General features: G+C 39.6%; 1 protein-coding gene across 4 annotated transcripts in view; it reads left to right on the plus strand.

Annotated features, from left to right (window-relative positions):
• Positions 1-398: 398 nt before the first annotated feature.
• Positions 399-20816, plus strand: part of bcas3 (BCAS3 microtubule associated cell migration factor) — a 212175-nt gene continuing 191757 nt past the window's right edge. For all 4 annotated transcript variants that reach the window (XM_030381777.1, XM_030381779.1, XM_030381780.1 and 1 more), the window contains exons 1-7: positions 399-501; positions 1342-1434; positions 2604-2658; positions 2778-2853; positions 4023-4129; positions 10214-10295; positions 13657-13729. In XM_030381777.1, the coding sequence (XP_030237637.1) occupies positions 1364-1434; positions 2604-2658; positions 2778-2853; positions 4023-4129; positions 10214-10295; positions 13657-13729 (464 nt within the window). In that variant the 5' untranslated portion in view covers positions 399-501; positions 1342-1363. The remainder of the gene's footprint in view (positions 502-1341; positions 1435-2603; positions 2659-2777; positions 2854-4022; positions 4130-10213; positions 10296-13656; positions 13730-20816) is intronic.

The following is a 20816-nucleotide window of genomic DNA, read 5'->3' on the forward strand; positions in this document are numbered from 1 at the left end:
CTACAGCATTCAAAGACATTTATTATTTCTTAATAAATGTATACTCTTTTGGATTGTCTGTGTGTGCGTGTGCATGTGAGTTTGTTTGTGTTTGAGTGTGTTTGTTTGTGTGTGTCTGCGTGTGCGTGTTTGTCTTTTTTTGTTGTGTTTGTCCTACAGTTTTCAGTTGTCATTTGATAGGTCCCGTATATATTTTTTGTTTGTGTGTGTCTGCGTGTGCGTCTTCCTGTGCGTGTATACGTGTGCGTGTGCGTGTGCGTGTGTGTGTGTATGCATGTTTGTCTTGTTTTGTTGTGTTTGGCCAACAGTTTCAGTCGTCTTTTGATAGGTCTCCTATTATTAAGACCCGCCTACTTGTCTGATTGGGAGTTCTGATTGGCTTTTAACTAAACACAAGACTTCCGCAAACCCTGGCCACTGTGTTTACGTTTTACAACAGAGCTCCCTGGATTTACCAAACTAATACGACAACGAAGGCAACCATTGACAAAGAGCATATTGGTTCGTGATTTATCCATGAAAGACTATATTTCAATTACTTCACGTGTGACCGCTATTTTGATACTTTGCGAGCAATTGGGGTTAACTGAACGTGGCTAGCTGTTCCATCTTGCTAGGTTAATGCAATGATTATCAAACTAAAGTTAATACAGGGAATTGGGTCAGATAACGGAATGGTAATTTGCACTCCATGCTGATTAATATTCACTGTTTGGTGTTGCAGCTGCTCGCATTAGGCACACATAATAAGCGTTAAGTGGCTAATGTAGCAATTTAGCCTTGTTGTCCAGAGGAGCTGTCCAACATCACAATGATAACCCTGATAACGTTCACCGTTTTGGGTTATGACAACTCCACACAAGTCTTCTCATAGCTTAAAGGGTGGTTTGCTAATCGGTTTCTGGTAATAATGAGCAGTACGTTGTCTTGCATTATAGCATCGTTAAATTCACTAGTACGTTGTTTACTTTTTTATGCTTCTTTTACATGGTTGTTCATTTAGAACTTTATGTTGGTATAGGAGCACATGTGTTTTATTGCATGCAATGAATTTGGTGACCCAAAGGAAACCTAAGCACTAGATTATGAATTAAGATAGATATAGTCTAACCCCGAGCTTACTATACTGCAACTTACCCTGAATTTACTATTCTACAACTACCAATAATCACAATGGTATAATAATGATAACAATAAGGTTATGCCTTCAGTCAGAACTTCTCTTTGAAAACCTGCTTAAAAGTCTTCATAGCAGGTTCATCTTAAACTGCTATTTGGTTTCCCCTCTTATCACATAAAATGCTTAGATTTAAATATGTAATCGTTTTGTCCTTAATTTAGGATAAACAAAATACAAGCCAGCATGGCATCTGACTCCCCACGCAGACCAAGTCGCTGCGCTGGAGGAGTTGTGGTGCGAGCTCAAGCTGCCACGTAAGTAGAGTTTTCTTCTTTTATATTTTCCATCGATACCCCTGTGTTGAAGCAGCTGTTTAGATAGGATGTATGCCTTCATGTTCTATCATGTCAGTTCTATCTGCCACAGTTTCTCTACTCAATATATGTTATCCCCTTTAGTTCAATAGTTTATTTTGTTTGTTTACAGCCTAAAGTGCATTTGTGTGATTTAAGGTTTGCTCACTTTAACTGTTTGTGTTAGTATCAAATGTGTCTCACTTGAGATCAGTGTTAGTACACTTACATTGCATATCTGTAGGAACTGAATCTAAATTATTTATGTGGATAAGTACTTCCCAGATACATTCCTTGCGGTTTGATGGACACACATTTTTCGTGCCTACCTCACCGGTTCACTAATAACATGGGGGTATCCTTTACAATGTAAAGTCAGCCAAACATTTTGAATGGGTCACTGGTCAAAGTCATATTATTCACACACACACACACACACACACACACACACACACACACACACACACACACACACACACACACACACACACACACACACACACACACACACACCGAGGGTCTTGCATTCACATTTACATTTAGGGCATTTAGCAAACGCTGTTATTCAAAACGACTTCCAAAGTGAATAATTACATTTGTGAGAAGAAAGAGAAATAACAATATATCGCTATTGGAACAGTAAAGATGTTCATAGAAACAAGTGCCAAGCACTTACAATTGCTATGATAACCTTTTACCCTGTAAGTTAGCTGTATACAATGATCAGTACTATTTTTAAGTGCCAGGATGAACAACCAGAAGTGCCAGGACATACAAACAATAAGTGAGTAGGATTAAGGTGTAAGGGTCTTCAGTTAGCTTAAACTGAAGTTAGCTCTGCTTTAGACGTTTGGAGGAAATCCATGCAGAGATAAGCCAAGATGTAATTCCATTCAGGTTTTTTGTGCCAAATGACGATACAGTCCCAACAGAGAGAAATGCATATGATTCATCTAAATATTCATCATGAACTTCATCAGTGGCCTGTGCTCACAAAATCCATACTTTTTTTAAGAAACTATCTCTATATTCATCTACAAAGAAAGTATTCTGATAATCTACAAATAAGGAAAATGTTTTGACACTTTTCTGTGTGTCTACCTGTAATAAAAATATATGTATATTATTAGGGAGCAGTCCTACATGGAAAGCGTGGTGACGTTCTTGCAAGATGTCGTCCCGCAGGTAACTTTTATACTTCACAAACAAAGCTACGGGTGTATCATATCCCATGATAATATTTACACGTTCATGACAATTGTTTTCTCAATATTTCTGCACTGTTTCAATCGGTATTCATTCAGGCATACACAGGAGCGCCTCCGACTGACGAAAAGGAGAAAATCATTTGGGTGCGATTTGAGAAAGCTGACGTCAATGGTAAGATTGTTTGTACGTACAATTTTCCTCATCATGATTGGCAAAAGATAGGCCAACATGACGGTCCCAAGTAGATATCAGAGGACTATTAAAGTGCTTGTCCGGTGGGGAACACTGGAAAGAAACAGTCAGCAATGCTGCTTATGCTCCCAGTGTGTTTAATAGCAAAGACAAATGAACAAAAAGAATGGAAAACATTACACATATATGATGGAATTCACAGATTTCCATTGATACTATATAAATATATTGCCTTCTATTATTGTACATTTGTATTCATCAATGGTAAAATTAAAATCCCATGTAGTAGTGCAGTACCAAAGATTGAAGAAGACTGATTAAGCACACCTGTCCCTCGTTCAACACATTTATTTGGCACTGTGGCTCCAAAAAGTTACATTAAGATTTAGGGCATTTAGTAGACGCCTTTATCCAAAGTGACTTACAATAAGTACATTTGTCAGAAGAAGGTGAAACAATATATCACTGTCGGGGTACAGTCAGGATGCACTGATGAACACTGACAAACTGTGTGCCCAGATCAGCCAAGTGATCAACAAACAATCTGCATAACGTTTTTCCCTCGTTTGGAAGAAACGCCTATACACTAATACTGGAATTCATCTTTTCTAAATACGGTAAATAAAAAAATCCACAGGTATCACAGGTTCACTAGAAGCAGTGAGAAAAAAACATCAGGGTTTTTTGTAATGTTTGTTTATTTCAGATCATTCAGACCCGAAAACTTCATTTTCAGTTTTGGCCGGCAAAACATTATATTACTGACCTGAATACATGTTGGCTCCTCTTCGTGATTGGAAATGGAACCTCCAAAACATTTTGTTTCGTCAGTTGTTTTGAATCGCCTGTTCTGAAAAATATAGCTTCAGGATTTTCTGCTTGATTCTATTATTGCGTAGTTCTCTTATGCATGCCTTTGTCAATCCATTTTGATGGATTTTGATGCAGACTAATATTTGATCCCTTGTGCTTTACATGATATTTTTTGAGACTCACGACAACTTTCTTGCCTTGGCTGTTGGAACAAAAAAAAACAAATTATTCTGTATACAATATCAATTGAAAATAATCAGTTAGTTCATATAATCAGAAAAAATTGTGCGATGTGATTGGTTGTTTGTTTGTGTGTTCTTCACCTGTTTGGACAGACACAGCCCGTAACCCTGTGTTCAAGGAGATGCACAGTGGAACTACAGAGCCTCCTCTCTGCCTCATGATTGGCTACACTGATGGGATGCAGGTCTGGAGCATATCGGTGAGTGACCAGTGCCCAGGAATAGCCTAGTTTATGCCTTCTAACATTTTACAAATACTTTAATCAATGATATCTGAATAATGCAGAGATGAACTGATTATTATGAACTCAAATTGTTAGAAGGCATGAACATGTCGTTTTTATATCCTAATATCCTATAGGCAGTTTCAAATCCTGTTGCATGCTTTATATGAGGGGCGGAGAGAAACATGTCAATATTATTGATTGAATTTTCCAGTCTATCAGGTTGGCCAAGGTTTCACCAGACATAAAATAGGATTGAGATGTTCTGGTAAAATTCGGCTTACTTTAATGATTAAGTGAATGATTTGATTTGGGTAAGAATTGTAGGGGTTAAAGAGCCAGTAAACCTACTGTTTCAGGTGGAATTAGAGTCACACTGAAAAAACCTTTACATACTAAGTCAATGTATAGACGCAAATTGATGAGATTGTCTCGCCAGGCATTGGCTGCGTTGCAAATGGCGCAACACGAACAGAGCAAAATTCATTGGTTCCCTAGTTTGTGTTTTTTATTTTGATAAAGACTATTGTAAGAGGTTGATCACTATGTTTTCATCATGCATTCCTTTGAGAAATATATATAACATTTCTGTCAATGTATGACAAGGCGAGCAAAACAATGACAAATATACGACCACCCCTTTTATTCACTCCCACTCCTACACCCCACTGAAAATATCATATATCAATGGCGCATCCCAGCCCCTTCTGACAGATTAATTTATCGGCCTTGTGGATACATTTCTCTAGACCAAAAAAAATACTGCTATGAGGTGCCAAAGGAATGTAGCATAGTTCCACCAAGTATAAGACTACCAACACTAAAATCATGCATTCTGCAGGATAAGCCTTTTTGTTTTGATCAATCATGTCCAATCAGCTCAGTGGCGTTCTTTTCGTGACGTCACGAAGATAACACCACCTGTATTCGCAGCAGAGTGGAATGTTTGCATAGTGTTGTGAGGATAAGGCAAAAACATAGCCTTTTACTCCTTTTTTCTAAATCACAATTTTTATTTTTGTAACGTGACTAAATGGCATACATGTTGACTTGCATGCCATTTAGGGTTAGTCAACTATGTTGACGATCATAAGACATATTACAATGTAAAAAAAACAACTTCAGTTTGGTTTTGGGTTCACTGACTCTTTCATGCATCTACATTTGCACTGGACTACTATTAAATAGGAACGCAAAATAATTTGTTTCATAATCTCCAAAATCTCTGGTTTGTCATGTATTGGACAAGCGGAGTCACTATTCATCTTTACAGAGTCTTTCCCTAGAAAGGAATGTGTTAAATTGAAGTGTAGCTTTACTGTTTGATTATCTTATTCATAATGACAGGGTAGATAAAATCATTATTTTGCATCAAAACAAGGCAAGACTCCTTTGATCGCTGCAAGAAATGGGTAAATCAATAAGCATGATAATATCCCTTTTCTCGATTGGGGGAAATTAACCGAACAAAAATAATATGATTCTGGTATTAAAGGTTTCACAGAATAAAAACAAGGAAGTTTTCACAGAATAAAAACAAGGAATTTTACTTGGTAAAAATAAATGGCTAGTCTTGTCAGGGACCTAATAGATAAGTCAAAGTAGGTAAATTAAAGGATAGGGCATACATGATGTATACATGATATATATGACAATAAAAAGACAATAAGAGACATTCTCCAGTGAAAACTGCAAGTGCTCGTGTGGAGAATGGAGCTCAAGTAGCTTAACACATAGAGATCTATTCGTTTGTTATCATTCTTCAATGGCACCTTGCAACAAACACTTGCCTTCAAAACCAGTATTGAGCCAATGTGTATCATGAATAATTATAAATTTCATTATTATTCAGTTACATGGATATTTCTGATTTTCTTTCAAAATATTTGTCTGAAATGTTTAATGATGTTCTTTCCCAAATATGTACATTGTTAATTCCTAAAATTTGCCTATTAAGTCATCATACCAATTTAAATTTTATGGAACACAGCTGAATCAGCTCATGAACACTTGTTCATGAGCTGATAACAGCTGCAATGTCCCTAAATGTCCACTAGAGTTCAATGTCGACCAGCTTATGAACACTAAATCGCTACTTACGTCATGACTTTATTTAGCCATTGAATAGGAAACGGAGAACGCTATTGTATGCCTAGAATGGCATTGCTGGACGAAATAATGTCATACAGGATATGTAAACAATGTAGTAATTATAGATATTTAAAATATGTATAAATAATAAACAAAATTTGGCTCAAAATTATCCAATGTATTATTTTATGGGATGGCTCTCTCAATGTGTTACATTTATTTGTGTAACTTTGTACATTATAAATCAAAAGTAGTGTATAAAATCGAATTCTGGGTTCAAAGACTTTTCTAGGAACTTTTGTGAGGAAAAGTGGTGGTGTAATGCAGGCTTATTTTTTTATTTTTTTTCAAAGTCCTGGAAAATCATTAGAGGATTTTGTCAGCTCGGCAACGTGACGAATAACCCACAATACTGTGAAGCCCGAGCTCATAGAGTATCCCCTTTCATATAGAGGCCATCACCGAAACTTGCAAACTTCACATACATCCTGTGAAATCTAAACAGACCAACGTCCTTAATCAGTTGCTTTATAAACATCCACAGGCCATGGGGAGAGAGACGCACACACACACACACACACACACACACACACACACACACACACACACACACACACACACACACACACACACACACACACACACACACACACACACACACACACACACACACACAGACTGCTTGGTGTGATGTGGCTATGTACAATACATTCTTAACAGCTTTTTTTTCACATTTGTTATTTTTGGGCGGGCTGGGCTTTACATTAGACACCCTGTTATGTAGTTCAATAAGTTCTCAACCCCTTTGGGTTGAGAACTGGTGGTTTACCTCCACACCGATCCTTCACTCGGCAACCACCGCCCTCCTATCACACACTATCTTTGTCTTGCTTCAAGATTTTGACGTTTATAGGATATTTTAGGGTGCGTTTTAGATTCTTTTTTTCTTTTCCTTCTTCAGTGTTTTAAGTAAGCGATGAAAGTGCCCTGCTTTCTGGCTTTTGAGTGGCCGTGAAGTGTTTGTGACAGTTGCTAAGCCAACACCCTCTGTAATGGCCCGGACCAGGGTGCACATGCACGCTTGTTCCAACGGCACTCACCCACTCCTTAAATTGAGACACGGGTTGGTTACTCCAGATCATGGTTGAGGTGTGTGTGTGTGTGTGTGTGTGTGTGTGTGTGTGTGTGTGTGTGTGTGTGTGTGTGTGTGTGTGTGTGTGTGTGTGTGTGTGTGTGTGTGTGTGTGTGTGTGTGTGTGTGTGTGTGTGTGTGTAAACTCTGTTTTATAAGGTAATAGATTACTGCAGGATAATTGTTTGTTAGTAAAGGCATTATAATGAAACTAACAACTTTTCAGACGTTATTTCATTAAAATACACTTTTATCCATTGAAACGCTCAACTGCTATATAATGTGCTTCTCTGTTTATTAGACATGTTTTTGTATAAAAAAACATCTTTAAAATAAAATAATTACATTTAATTTGTAACACATTGAGCGTGTATATTTGATATGAAACACAAAACAGAACAGGGGCATCCCAAAGGTAGCCCTCTCATAATTTATCCCTCATTGCCCTGAAAATAAGTTAGTGGCTTCTATAGTGCATTTGAGAATGGGCAAATAAAGCCTTGGTGACCAAGCTTGATGCTTACTTTATCCCATAGCTACATATTTCTCTCTCTCTCCCTCTCTCCTCTCTGCTCTCTCCTCTCTCCTCTCTCCTCTCTCTCTCAGACACAGCGACACCACAAACTTGACTCAACTGTGTGTATGAGAGCAGCGCATTGACGGCAAATACTTCTGTTAAGGGCCTGACACCATGCTGAGCTCTATAATCCTTTTGTTTAATTTTTTTTAGCTTTTGAACCACAGAAGTCAATTGCATTTATCCCCAGTACTTTTAGATCCTGCAGCACTTTATGCTGTCTGTTAAGCAGTTGACCTGCCATGTCCAGCACCTCAACATGTCCCCACAGCGCATACTGAGTGCTAAATTGTGAAAATGGCCCATATATCATTGACCCAGAGCTTAGATCATTATTTTTTTTTAAAAGATTAAAACACTGGAGCAGACACTCGATTCCAACAGTAATAAAATAATAAAATATTCTTCAGCTGAATATCGTTTCCAAAATGTGGCATATTGGTACTATTGCCACTAGTACTATGAGTAGTAGTAGAAGTTGTTACTTTAATCTTATACATTTATTTGAAATGGTAGCAAAATGAATACAAAAAATAAAAATAATAATTGTATATACATTATGAAAATAAATAAATAAGATGGACAGATAAAGAAATAATACAATTAATAAATACATCTGAGTTCTGGTCCTTCCGGCCCCTTGTGGTGTAATCTAATGTAACAGAGAAAGTGTTATGCCCATAGCCCATGTCACACACAGCGCTGTAAGGCGAGGATGAGCGGCTGTGTAATGCACAATAACCCGCCGCATTATCCCCACCCCCAGCCCATCTCACTTCATATGGCTGAATTCCATTATTCACACACACACACGCACACAAGCACACAATCACACAAGCACCATGCTCTTTATTTGCCTGTGTTGGAATCCCAACCTCCCTCACGCTCTGCCCTGTTTCACTCCCAAGGATCATTTGCTCTCTTAACCTGCTTGTGTATCCACTGTTAATCTAGTGCCACTGTGCTCTGAGCACTTTTAATAAAAACATAGCCTCAAATCCGCCACTTTGAAAAGGCTACTAATTGCGCAAAAGAGCGATCATCCCCTCAGATGGGTTTAAGGACTTAAAACTCACAGATTAGAGCCCTGATAATGTGACAATGTACGTTTTCACTGTTATTTAACGCATAAAAAGCAACAAAAGTGGGGCATTCAGCGCTTAAAACAATGTGCCATTACATGTGCCAGACCTTGCCAGGAGACATAGTACACTGACTTAATATCATCTCATCTCTCTGAAGCCTTCAACTAGGACAGCTGATACAATGACCATTAAAAGGCTTTGTCGTTATTTCCACTGCGATAAAGACAGGAAATGCAGTGACCTCTGTCTTTAGCGTCAATATATTGAAGTATAATTCCAAAGCTTTGCAAATGTGTCGAGGTGAACTCCCTCCGTCGTTGCTGGAAAGTGCACTTATGTTGCAATGTATAAATCAACAAGTCCAGCCGTATTTACCATACCAGTCTGTTTCGTTATCGGTCAATCTGTTTCCCTGCAAATGTTTGTAAATTTGGAAAGAAACTGAGGCAATAAGGAAATAAACTGTATTATCTTATCCATCCCTGGATCCACCCCATAACGGCATGTACTATCACAGTGCAGATGAGCCATATTATTTTATAATGTTTAGAACTAATCAGAACCGAAATCTTGAGTATGGGTCCAGTTTAGAGCCAGCTGGCTCAAGTGGGTGGTGTCTGACTGCATTGCTCTCTATCATGCGTCATGCACTGGAGTCGGTGTTCATGGGACGCGAAAGCTTTATTAAATGTCACCCTTTTGGTTTCTTTTATGTCCTAGTGATTTGGGCACTGAGGAGAATATGTGCCTCGGGATCGATTTTCTATTAGCATTTATAGTCAATATATTTTCAATATAGTCATGATTTTGATACATATCTGCTGATAACTTTTCGAATCCTATTTCAAATAATTATTTCACAATCTCCCAAAAGACTCTGAAACTGATAAACCTCAATTTGTAATTCCACGAATTGAATGCAATTTATGCAGTGGATTTCAGGTCATTGTTACACTACACAAACTGATGTATCTATCCACATTTTTATACACAATGTATATATTTATTTTAACATGATTCATGGAATGGAATCTGTTAAGCCCTTTATTCTACTACTCGGTTTTCTTTTATAAATACAATTGACATGACTTGATTATCTTGGTCTAATTCATCAAAGTTCTAACTCTGTACCTTTTTATGTTTTTGAGATAATAATGACGTTCCATTTCCATCTAGTTGGCTGGGGAGGCCCAAGAGCTGTTCTCTGTCCGCCATGGTCCAGTCCGGGCCGCCCGCATCCTGCCAGCCCCTGATATCAGTGAGTCGTCTTCATTGATTATTGATTATTTCCCACAGACTTTTAGACTTGAATTCATCCAATTGCTTGGAATCACTTTTAAATCCTTAAAAGGGATGTTAATCGTCCTCCTGTTATTTAACTGTATAACTGTACTGCCATGTTATGTGTTACAAATATATATATTAGACTGGTATGGAGCAGTGCCTGCAAGAGTAAAATAAACATGAGGTATGTTTTTTGTGTGCTTGCTATGTAATACCTTGTACACAGAGCTACCTCGTTCCTCCATATGTTGTGCTGTTTGAAGTTTGCCCTATACCCATCATTTTCAGCTCCTCAGCCTGTCCCCTGAGCAGGCTCCCTAGCCACCCCTCCCCCATCACTGGCTCCTTGGTCCCATAGTATTATGAGGGATAATTGCATTTACTAAAGGTTAGCAAAGGAAGGGACCGGGTCCGTTGAAAAACATAGCCATTGCTTTTATTTAATCACCTCCAATCAGCCCAGAGCAGGATGGGGGACGCAGAGAAGAATTAGACACACACGAGCCTCGTGTATCATACAGGGTTCCCACCAGGCTTTCATGTTTGCTAGCAAGATTTACTGGTTACCAAAAATGTCCGGCTACATCATAAAAGAAAATGCTCAGGCGACGGGTGACAATAAGCTTATACTCTGTCAGTTTCAAGACCGTTATGTTGAAGTGATCCATCAAAATATATATTTTGGAAGTAGCAAAGAAAAAAAAAAAGCAGGCCGGCAATTTAATTGCAGAGTGTGTATGATAAAAGAGTATACACTATGCACATTAAACTACCTAACGTTGGCTTACATCACTATTTTGTGCTTAAACTAGTAAATGCATGACATCATCAATGGAGGTCACATGCCCCTCCTGGAGACCATAGTCTGATGGGACACAGTTCTGTCAATGTTATATAACATGTACTGTAGTTCATAAATCTAAAACCTCACAGTGACAGTGACAATTCCAACATTCCACATAGAGGGTTGAGGAAATTAATATCAGCAGTCCTGATATCCTACTTTCTTCTCTCTTTCTCCTTCCCTCCCGTTGCGTGTCTGTTTGGAGCACAGGGTTGAATATAATTTCAGCACTAGTGTTCACATCCTTAAGGCCATGATGTAATTGGATATCTCGTTCCACTAATTAGCTCCTTTTGAGGCATGAAGTTGGAGTGCGGTGTCACTGCAGGTATCAATCAGTACTGTGAAGTACAGCGAAAAAGCCCCTGCCCGCTAGCTTGTGGCGGTCTTCTGGTGAGAAAATTAGCTTTTTGTTCTCTATCCATGCTACGGTCCTTTTGGCAGATTTCAACAATGCACAATGACGCCATTGGAAGAGGCCCTGGAAACGGATGAAAGCAAACTACAGTAATAAGAAGCAGCAGATCACCCCGACACATGAGTGGAGTAATTCTCCCAGCAGAAAATAAAAATGAATTGTCCGACTAGAGGGGTGGACACTGATTGCAATCTGCCAGGGCGCAAACAGTGTTGCACTGTGGTGAGCTGTTAAAAGGCCCAATTGTCTCTGATGGGACCTCATGGGTGGGCGGATTTGGAAAGACCCGAAAATAGGTGTTGATTATAATAAGCCAGGGTCTGCCCTTCCAAGAAGACTAGGAAGTAGTGGTCTCTCAAAGGGGAGTAAATCCGTTTATCCACATCCTCCCTGGGGTTTCTAACCTATGCTCTTCCGTTGTCCTGGAAATTGGGGCATTACACACACAGGGTCTTGTTTGACAAGAAATGAGCATTGACGCGTAACCCTAATATGCATTTTTGCCTAGTGCGCTCTAAATTCCACGGAATGCCTTTGTGTGTATATATCTTAATCGGAAAAGATGTCACCATCATTTTTCTTTACTTTTTATTTAAACGTAAACTGATAAGTTTAAGTATGTAGATACTTTGTAAACAAGCATTCAAATAGAATAGAAAAAAAATTAAAACACAAAAATTCAAAATGAATCAACTAAGTGGTTCATCTCTTTAATTTGAGTCACTGTTGTGAACAAAATATCAATATATTCTGACTTTAAATCTTTCATTCATTTTTAATATATGCTCATTTTTATTTATATATGCACAGTGTCTGTGTGTCACGAGTGGGTTTTGATGTCCAATGACCCCATCTTGAGTGTTAAGGGCTGGTAGAGAAGGGTATGTTTGCTACTATGCCACACCACAGGAACTCCTGCTGATTGCTGTCAAGTCCCAAATTGCAGTACTCTTAAAGGCTAAAATCAGCTTTAATTTAAGCACCCTTTATCCCTTGGGTCTCGTGTTCCTTTACCAGTCTCTGTCAATGAGGACATTTGGGAAAATACGGTATCCTTTTCCCTTCTACATTTTCTCCCTTTATAATTATATTCTGTCATCATGCACAGTACCCGGCTTTCACATACTTCCTGTATTGACGTGAACGACAAAAAATGCTATTTTGGTATTCATAATTAAACGGTGGTGTTTGTATCTCCGGTTTTGTGTGATTTCGCCCATTTGAGGTAAAAGCTTAACAATCAGCCCTGACACCCTGATGGACGAAATCTGAAACTTGGTATCCAGATATTATTTGACATGCTAAACGTTTTCCCTCTCAGAGCCATAGGATTCATCAGGGCAACGTTTCTTTAACCACCAGTCCAATTATGCAGATTTAAAAAATCTTTACACGGGCACCAACCTTTCCTATCAGTCACAAGTCCACTTTAGAAGGTCCCAAGGATTTGAAACGAGCCAGACACATAGCGGACCTGCCTCATAAAATGCCTGCCAACTTTGGTGTCAATAGCTACATAAATGATGTCACAATGTCAATATCAATAAATGCTGAGGCGAGTGCTAGGCGCCACTTTGCCCTTAGGGGGCAAATCCCTCAATAAAGTCATCAAGTCATACCATGACGTGGAATCACTCCAAATCGCTTGAGGGCACTTATTTCATTGCTCCACAGTGAGGGGCACGCACAAATCGCTGAAGAAGAATGTCACTTGGGTCGGCAGTGCTTGTGGGATTTGAATATCTATCAAGACACTTTTTTCAAAAAGTGCTATGTGACAACAATTGTCTATATATAGCTCGGTGTACTCCTCTTAAAAATGTATCTTATGTCTAAAATGGTTATTTATGATTCAGGGGTGTGGGTCTATTTTCTTGGTAGATAATTGATGAAAGGGCAGCAGTTGCAATGATATCGACACACATCCTGTTGTGGCAGTGGGGCTGCCACTTGGATGTAAAAAGTTAAGGGGCCAGACAACACTCCAGATCTCACATGCTCTTTTTATAGAAAGCTCTGCTTTGTTGGGTGCTTCTCATCCGTCTTTGTCTTCCTGCACTTCTTCCCACACAGGCCATCTGAAGACAGACAGCTTTGCAGACAAGAGGCCCCTGCTGGGCGTTTGCAAGAGCACAGGCTCCTCCGGGTAAGTACAAAGAGCAGCACAGTGCACCATAAATAATTGTCTTTGTATATACTGAATTCATGGCTGCAAATCCCTACAGATCCATTGTGTTTTCTTCCCAAAACAACATTATTGTAAACATATGTGTGACTTATTTAACAACTTGTATTATCAAGGGTAATTGTTAAAAAAAAATGGTTATACTACGGTAATTATTAAGGTAGCCTTATGAGTGAACCATTGTTTAGAGAGATATGAAGCATCTCAGAATATACTGTCCTCTTGATCTTCTTTACGCACGTATTTTCTAAAGCGGTTTGGGTTTTTGCTTACACCTTCACCATCAACAGAAATGGCTGAAATCTTCTTTGAGTGAAAGCCTGGTTTAAAGGCACCCCATCACTTGAACACAAACTCTTTGCATTCACCCAGCGGTACCTTGGCCATTAGCCTGGAGCATTAGATCAATAACTCTGATTTATAGAATCAGAGTGGCAAACATTATTTTGTTTCTGTTTGGCCAAGGGCGGCGGTGGTGGGGTACTTGAACATTCATTTCTATTCAGACAGGGCGTCTTAGAGTGACAGAGATTAAACAGATGTGCGGCCCCCCCTGGGAACAGCAAAGTGTGTGCGGACAGGAGATGTCATGTCTTGCTTTTGGTGTGGTTGGCCAATGGAACTTAAAAAAAAAAAAAAAAACACACTCACACAGCAACCTATTATATTTCCATACTATTTTTTCCCCTCAACTCTTTCTCCACTCCCCCTTACAGTATTTCTGTCCCTCTTCCAAAGCAAGTCAACTTTTAACTTGATATTTCCTCCTGGGGAAATGAAATAAGGAAGTCCGTCTTGTGCTGGGCTTCAGCGAAGAGACCACCTTCCACACGTTCTCCATGGACAATTGCCCCCGTTTCTTACACTGCTAACGCTGCTGCTGCCATTGCTTCTGCTCGGTCCATGTCCTCGCTGACACCGAGGAAGGCAGGGTTTTTTTTTTCGATTGCTTGGCCAAAAACCCAGGCGGCTCTCTGCACTAATGCCAAAAACATGTGCCGTGTTGAAAAGCAGAAACCCTGACCTCTGGCTGAATGGCACAGCCTGCCCTTAGAAGTGTTTGGTAAATAATGCTTCTTTCAAAGTCGAAGGGGAAAAAAGCTTCCGGGTGCGGCACAGTTCTTTCCACTGGGCCTGTGTTCATAAACTTACTAAGGTCCTCACACAATTTTTAGCATATAATCATTTTGAAATAACAGCTTTTGTGAACCACCAAAAAGGATGCTGTCCTGACACTTAAATGGAAAACAGATTGGAGTCTTGGCCGCCACAGCAGTGCTGGTTTAGGAGCTGGTTCAGTCAGCTCCAGGCTTAGATTACAAGATTTGCAAATTAAAGGAAAACCAGAAGGGGGGGAGGTGGGGGGATCATGTGTGCCGAAGCCCTGTACTTGTGGACTTCCAACCAGGCACACTCAAAGTAATTTTATCAATGGAAAGGATTATGCATTAAGTCCAAACAATGTGTAGATCTGGTTATTTTCCCTTCATCGGAGCAAAGTTTGTCTCTCACTCACAAAACAAGTGCCAATGGGTTGGCAGAATTAGTAAAGAATGCTGATGCCATTGTTTTCCCTGGTATGGCTTTTCTTTTAATCTGGAATGGATTTATGTTTCCTAACATTGCCTACCGCTGGTATTATTTTTCTTTCATTTATGGCCACAGGTATTACAACTCTGGGATTTATGTCCGTCCTTTCTGAAGGAATGCGAATCATATGGGCAAGGGAGAGGTGAACTGTTTGTAGGAGTTTTCGAAGCGCACCCTCGTCGGGGTAAAAGTTCAGCGCTTGAAGAAGCACGCTTTTGTTCTCTGGCTGTATTGGATTCAAGGCAGGGAACTGTCAGTGGAGTCCCTGACATTTCCAGACGCACACCCACTAGCAGCACCACCACACCACCATCACCCTTTCCAGTTCCCCTCAAAACAGCATCTCCAGATGCTGAGAGGATGTGGTCCATCTTGTTTTCTTTTAACAAATACAGCTCTCTGTCACCATGGAGATTACTACTGGATTGGTTACCCTGGGCTTCCGGCTGTAACATGCACGGATGTCCTGAGCTGATGTCATGGCCATTGCTTTAACCTTGAGCTACTCCCACTTCTAAGGGTTACACAACCAGAGATCTCTTATCTGTTCCTTGGCAATTCCATCACTGCTGCCGTGCCAGCATGTTTTATATGTATTTTTAAAAGGGATTGTGTAATAAAAAATAACGGCTACTAAGCTACAGTTACTTTAACCATTTATGGGTAAAATAAGGAACCATTCTTGCCCAACATTATTTACATTAACAATAGAACGACTTTCAGGACAATTGAGACGGCAAGCATCAAAGATTTATTTAGAGTAAGTGAGATATAAAGGATGATGCTAATAAATGTTGCATTATATATTGTACTTGTACACTTTAGCACTCACAGAGCGGACGTATCCTACCCTTTACTATGTATTCAATGGAAAATTGAGAATGGAGAGATGCTGGATTAAGGGGATTGCAGATGTCCTGCTTTTAATCCTAGGCATTCCCCTTTGTCACAATATGATCTGTCGTCTTTAACGCCACCACAATCCAGCTCTCAAAGACGTAAGGACAAACAAGGTTTTGGTAAGAATGTAATGTTTTAAATATGGCTTTATTTCTCCTGAATTGTGCCCCAAGTGGAGGCATGTTGGACATTATTATGAGTGCAGTGGCAACAATACTATACTACAAACATCACGAGAGTTTGAACTGGACTTCCCGCTCTTTGAAGTAGGCTTGTCTTCAATTTGTGGGCGAAAATGTCATGTTCTTTTTTCAAAATTGGGCTTCGGTTAATCATGGCAATGTCCTTTAGTCATGCTCCAGAGTAGCAAACGGTACTAGCTGAAGTCTCACAACTTCTTATTTTTTGGCCTCATTGCACGCACTCAAAGACACGTGCACACACACGTATTCAAAAATGGATACAGAAATGTTTATTTTGATATACATGTCTTTGTTTTGCGGCCGTATAAATTATATTCTGCCATGTCTGTTTTTTCTGCTGAAATATATTGTCAGATTAGACCCAGCACTATTGCAAGTGGGATACAAACACATTTCTAGGAGCTCAGTGATTTGTAACGATTCTTCTGGTCTCAATGCATGCAATGATTACCATAAGGCAATTTCGTTTTCATTTTCTGAGAACACATTTCCATTTTCTGTTTTCTGTGAACACATTTTTCTGGCGAGATACAATTTATTTAGGAATAAAGTAAGGCAAATCAATAAAGTAGGAGTAGGTCTCTAAAAATCTCAAACATCAAAGACATGATGCACAGCAGTGCGACATAGAGAGGGAGGAAGAAGTAAGGGACATTTGGCCATTCATCAACATGCGTGATGGCAAAAATGCTTCTGCTATTGAACATGCAGCTGTCCGAGTCCAAGATTCCTTGTCCTCCTCGGTCCCTAAGAGAGTCCACAGGTCTCGTATGCCCCTTTAGATCTCGCCGCTGGCCCTTTGATGCAGACGGAACGGACCCGTATAACTCATGCTCTCTCAGGATAGGAAGAGCAGCACCCTTCACATCTGCCTTTTGAACAGTCACAAAGCACTTTTCCATGGTAATGATAAGTGGGTTATCAACTTGGTGACGTTCTAGACAACGTTGACGTATGAAGATGTATGTTGTCCATCGTTATAATTCTTTATCGGCCTATCATAGTAGTTCTGTACATCTTTAACTAACTTTAAGTCGTTTCTATAAAATTATTTACGCAATTCACAACTTCATTGGACTAAAATATATTTACTGCATAGTTACATTACCTTTTTCTAACAAATGTGAGAACCACATTTTTTAAGTTTCTCAAAATGGAGATTGGAAATCTAGAAAAAAAATCGAGGTCGATGGCTTTTTTGGCAAACTCCTTGCATGTCCTTTGAATCTGTAGCTGAATTGATCTCTAGCTGATACAAAATCTTCCTGCAGCATGGACTACCGTTAATCGTCTATCAACTTCAAGGCTTGTGTTGTCTATTGGATATTACATTTTATTATTATTATCACTATGATTATTATTTTCACTGAGCTTTGTTTAGATATGGTATTGTAACTTGCTAGTTTGAAAGCTTACCAGTTATATCTCCCATGAACAGCTGTTTCTTGTGTTAAGTGCTTCCACTTAACTTGAACAGAAAATTCGATCTATTGCAAGCTATACTTTAGGTAATGAATATTAATATACACTTCACTGCTGTCAAAGGAACTAAGCGAGCATTGGATTAATGCACTGCCTAAGCATAAATCACGCAGGAGTGGGTTCTCTGTTGTGCTTTTGTTATTGGGGAAGGTGTATGAACTTTATTTGTCTTTTGTCCTTTTATATGTTATCTGTATGACCATTTACATTTGGTCATTTAGTAAGAGTTCTTATCCAAAGTGACGACTTACCAGCGAGGCTGTTCCCAATCAAGCCAATTAATGGCAGGTCTATAAAACAACTGGACATATTTCACTTAACAAAGGGCAGAATAAGAAAAGTGTTCAACAATATCCATCGCCACTATATTATTACCTAGGTAGGTGGAGTTAGAAGTTCTTAATGCATAAACGCCAAGAAAATGAGCTTATGTGTGCATACATGGCGCACAAGGAAATGTGTTTTCAATATGAAAGGTAGGGCACCCAAATAGGAAAGGAACATTTTCTGCAGGCTGCCCTGTAGACATGGAGCTGTGGTTGAACTTTTTACCCTTATTACTTTGCTGCTAATGCCCACGGCATGCCAGAATGACTCTGACCCCCTCCAGGCCCCCGGCGTCCTCTGATGTGGCGCGGGCTTGTTGTACATGGCGTGCTGCTGGGCCAGAGTGGATGAGGTGACAATATAGGGCGAGGTCGATCTGTGGTGGTTGTTTTCTGCTTCCATTACACTTAAAAGAACTTAATGAAAATGTTACCACCCTCGCGTATTGATGCATATGTTGAGTTATAATGTGACATACTTTTCTAGCACTCCACATCAGCTACAATGACCTCATTTGTGGTGGCTTCCCTTGTTTGCGTTTTTAATATAGTGGAAAGGTTGATGGTTTTACATCTTTACTTGCTACACAAACAGTAACCTGTTATGTGAACGTTTTTATTTCTTCTTACCTAGTCATTATTATATCAGAAAAGGACTTTGGAAAGTGTTGAGTGTTGCAATAATGCAAGCCTATTAGTTAGTGGACATGGTCTTTACATTTTGTCGTTCACGTTCATTAACTGAAGGCTTGATAATGTGATTGTTTTAAAATATTGTACAACGTTTAAAGTTGCAACCCAAATTGCATTAAAAACGTATATTATCCCCAGTATCAGGATCTCTTCATTTCCAAAAATTCCAAAATCTGGGTGAACAAGGCATCTGAAAACTCCATCTACTTGCGTGAATCAGTTTCTCTTCTTAATGAAATAAGAAATAAGGCATAATGTTGCCCTTCAGTTTTTGTTTTCATGCCCAGGCTCTATGTCGGCTCCCCCCAGATTCTACTCTAACGCAGTAGGACTACTGGATCTGTGATAAGGGTGAAGCTGAACCTTGCTTTTTGAGTTTCCACACCACGTCATTGTGGCTGGTATTTGGCAGGTTATCAAGCTGGCCGATTTGAAAATGTGAATGTGTTCCTTCCTTCCGAATTAATCAATTTTCTTGCTATTTTTCAATTTTCTACGAACAGCTTATCTGACCTCAATCATGTGCCGTTTAGATTGATTCAATGCCTATTCATGAATAAAATGCATTAGAATTAAATGCAGTCAGACGGGGGAAATGACCCAACGGGGGAGAAGACCCATGGCATGTGTTGGGATGCAAGGCAAGTGTCTTTGGAGAAACTAAAATAACAGATGTTGAGAATTTCATCAAGATGGAATCAACCATATTTAAGTGATGTTAATGGGATGGTAACTAAGGATGGGGCATCCATAAAAGGCCTTAATGACCGTTGTAAATGGTGTCCAGTGGGTGATGGATTAAGCAGGTTAGCAAGCTGGTTCTTTACAGCATTGAACCTCGTAATTAGCGTTCTAATTTAGGAGTAAGGTCTGTTGGGAAATTTAAATAAGCAGAGTCATTCAATTAAGGCTTCTCCTGTAAGTCAGAGCTTGTTCCATTTGGTTTTGCTCATATTTACCTCGGCATCTTGAAGTTAGTTTGGTTTTCTAATATTTTGTTAAATTATGTAAACTTTCCCTTGGTCACTGTCGCTTTGTGTCTCTAAGAGCCACCCCATTTCGTTTCTGTAATTTGGGAATTTTATTGCCTCTTGTCCGACTAGCGGAAGTAAATGAGCCAAACCCCCAGTGTTCCTCTCTCTCCTTTTGCATCCTCTCAGGATGAAGGGCCAGTTTGAGTAATAGTAATTGACACATTGATCTAATAGGGCCACCGTAATAGGCCTGTTACAGAGCTGGGGAATGGCGCGCAGCGTCACCTTAGCATGTGCAGCGACTGACATCCCGCCATGATCCATAATGGTAATTGTGATTTACCCTTGCTTTCAACCTATGCCTCCGCGTCCCCACCATCAGGAAATCTTATTAGAGCTGACCCTGCATTGCCTCCATTAGAACTGGGTCATTTGTTAAAATACTGCGAAAGCAAAACAATTGAACCCTCTACCATTCTCATTCTATAATAGTGGGTTATCATTGTCGTGCGAATCAATTCCCGGGGCCCATTCGTCGGGATAAAGCATAGAATTGGATTGATCCGACTCTGATAATGCTGGAATCAATGGCGCAGCCGCCTGAAAGTGAGTTATCGTCAAGTGAAATGTTCATATCAATCTTAATTCTGGTATTTGGAGTGGTAATGGTAGCCGTGCCCCAAGAAACAGCGCTACATATGTGTGTCATGTGCTCATTGTGTGAGGTCTTCTAAAACGTTGACTGAGAAGAGAACCACCAGGCTGGCCTCCCCCCATGGAAAACTGAATCTGGTCTGTTCCAGGGTTTCTTAATGTGGCACCTCTTTTATCTCCTCCAGTCACTATGCAAGGACCAAAGCGAGGAATATACTAGCACTGA

The sequence above is a fragment of the Gadus morhua genome, chromosome 16, assembly GCF_902167405.1.
Source record: "Gadus morhua chromosome 16, gadMor3.0, whole genome shotgun sequence".
Lineage (NCBI taxonomy): Eukaryota > Metazoa > Chordata > Actinopteri > Gadiformes > Gadidae > Gadus > Gadus morhua.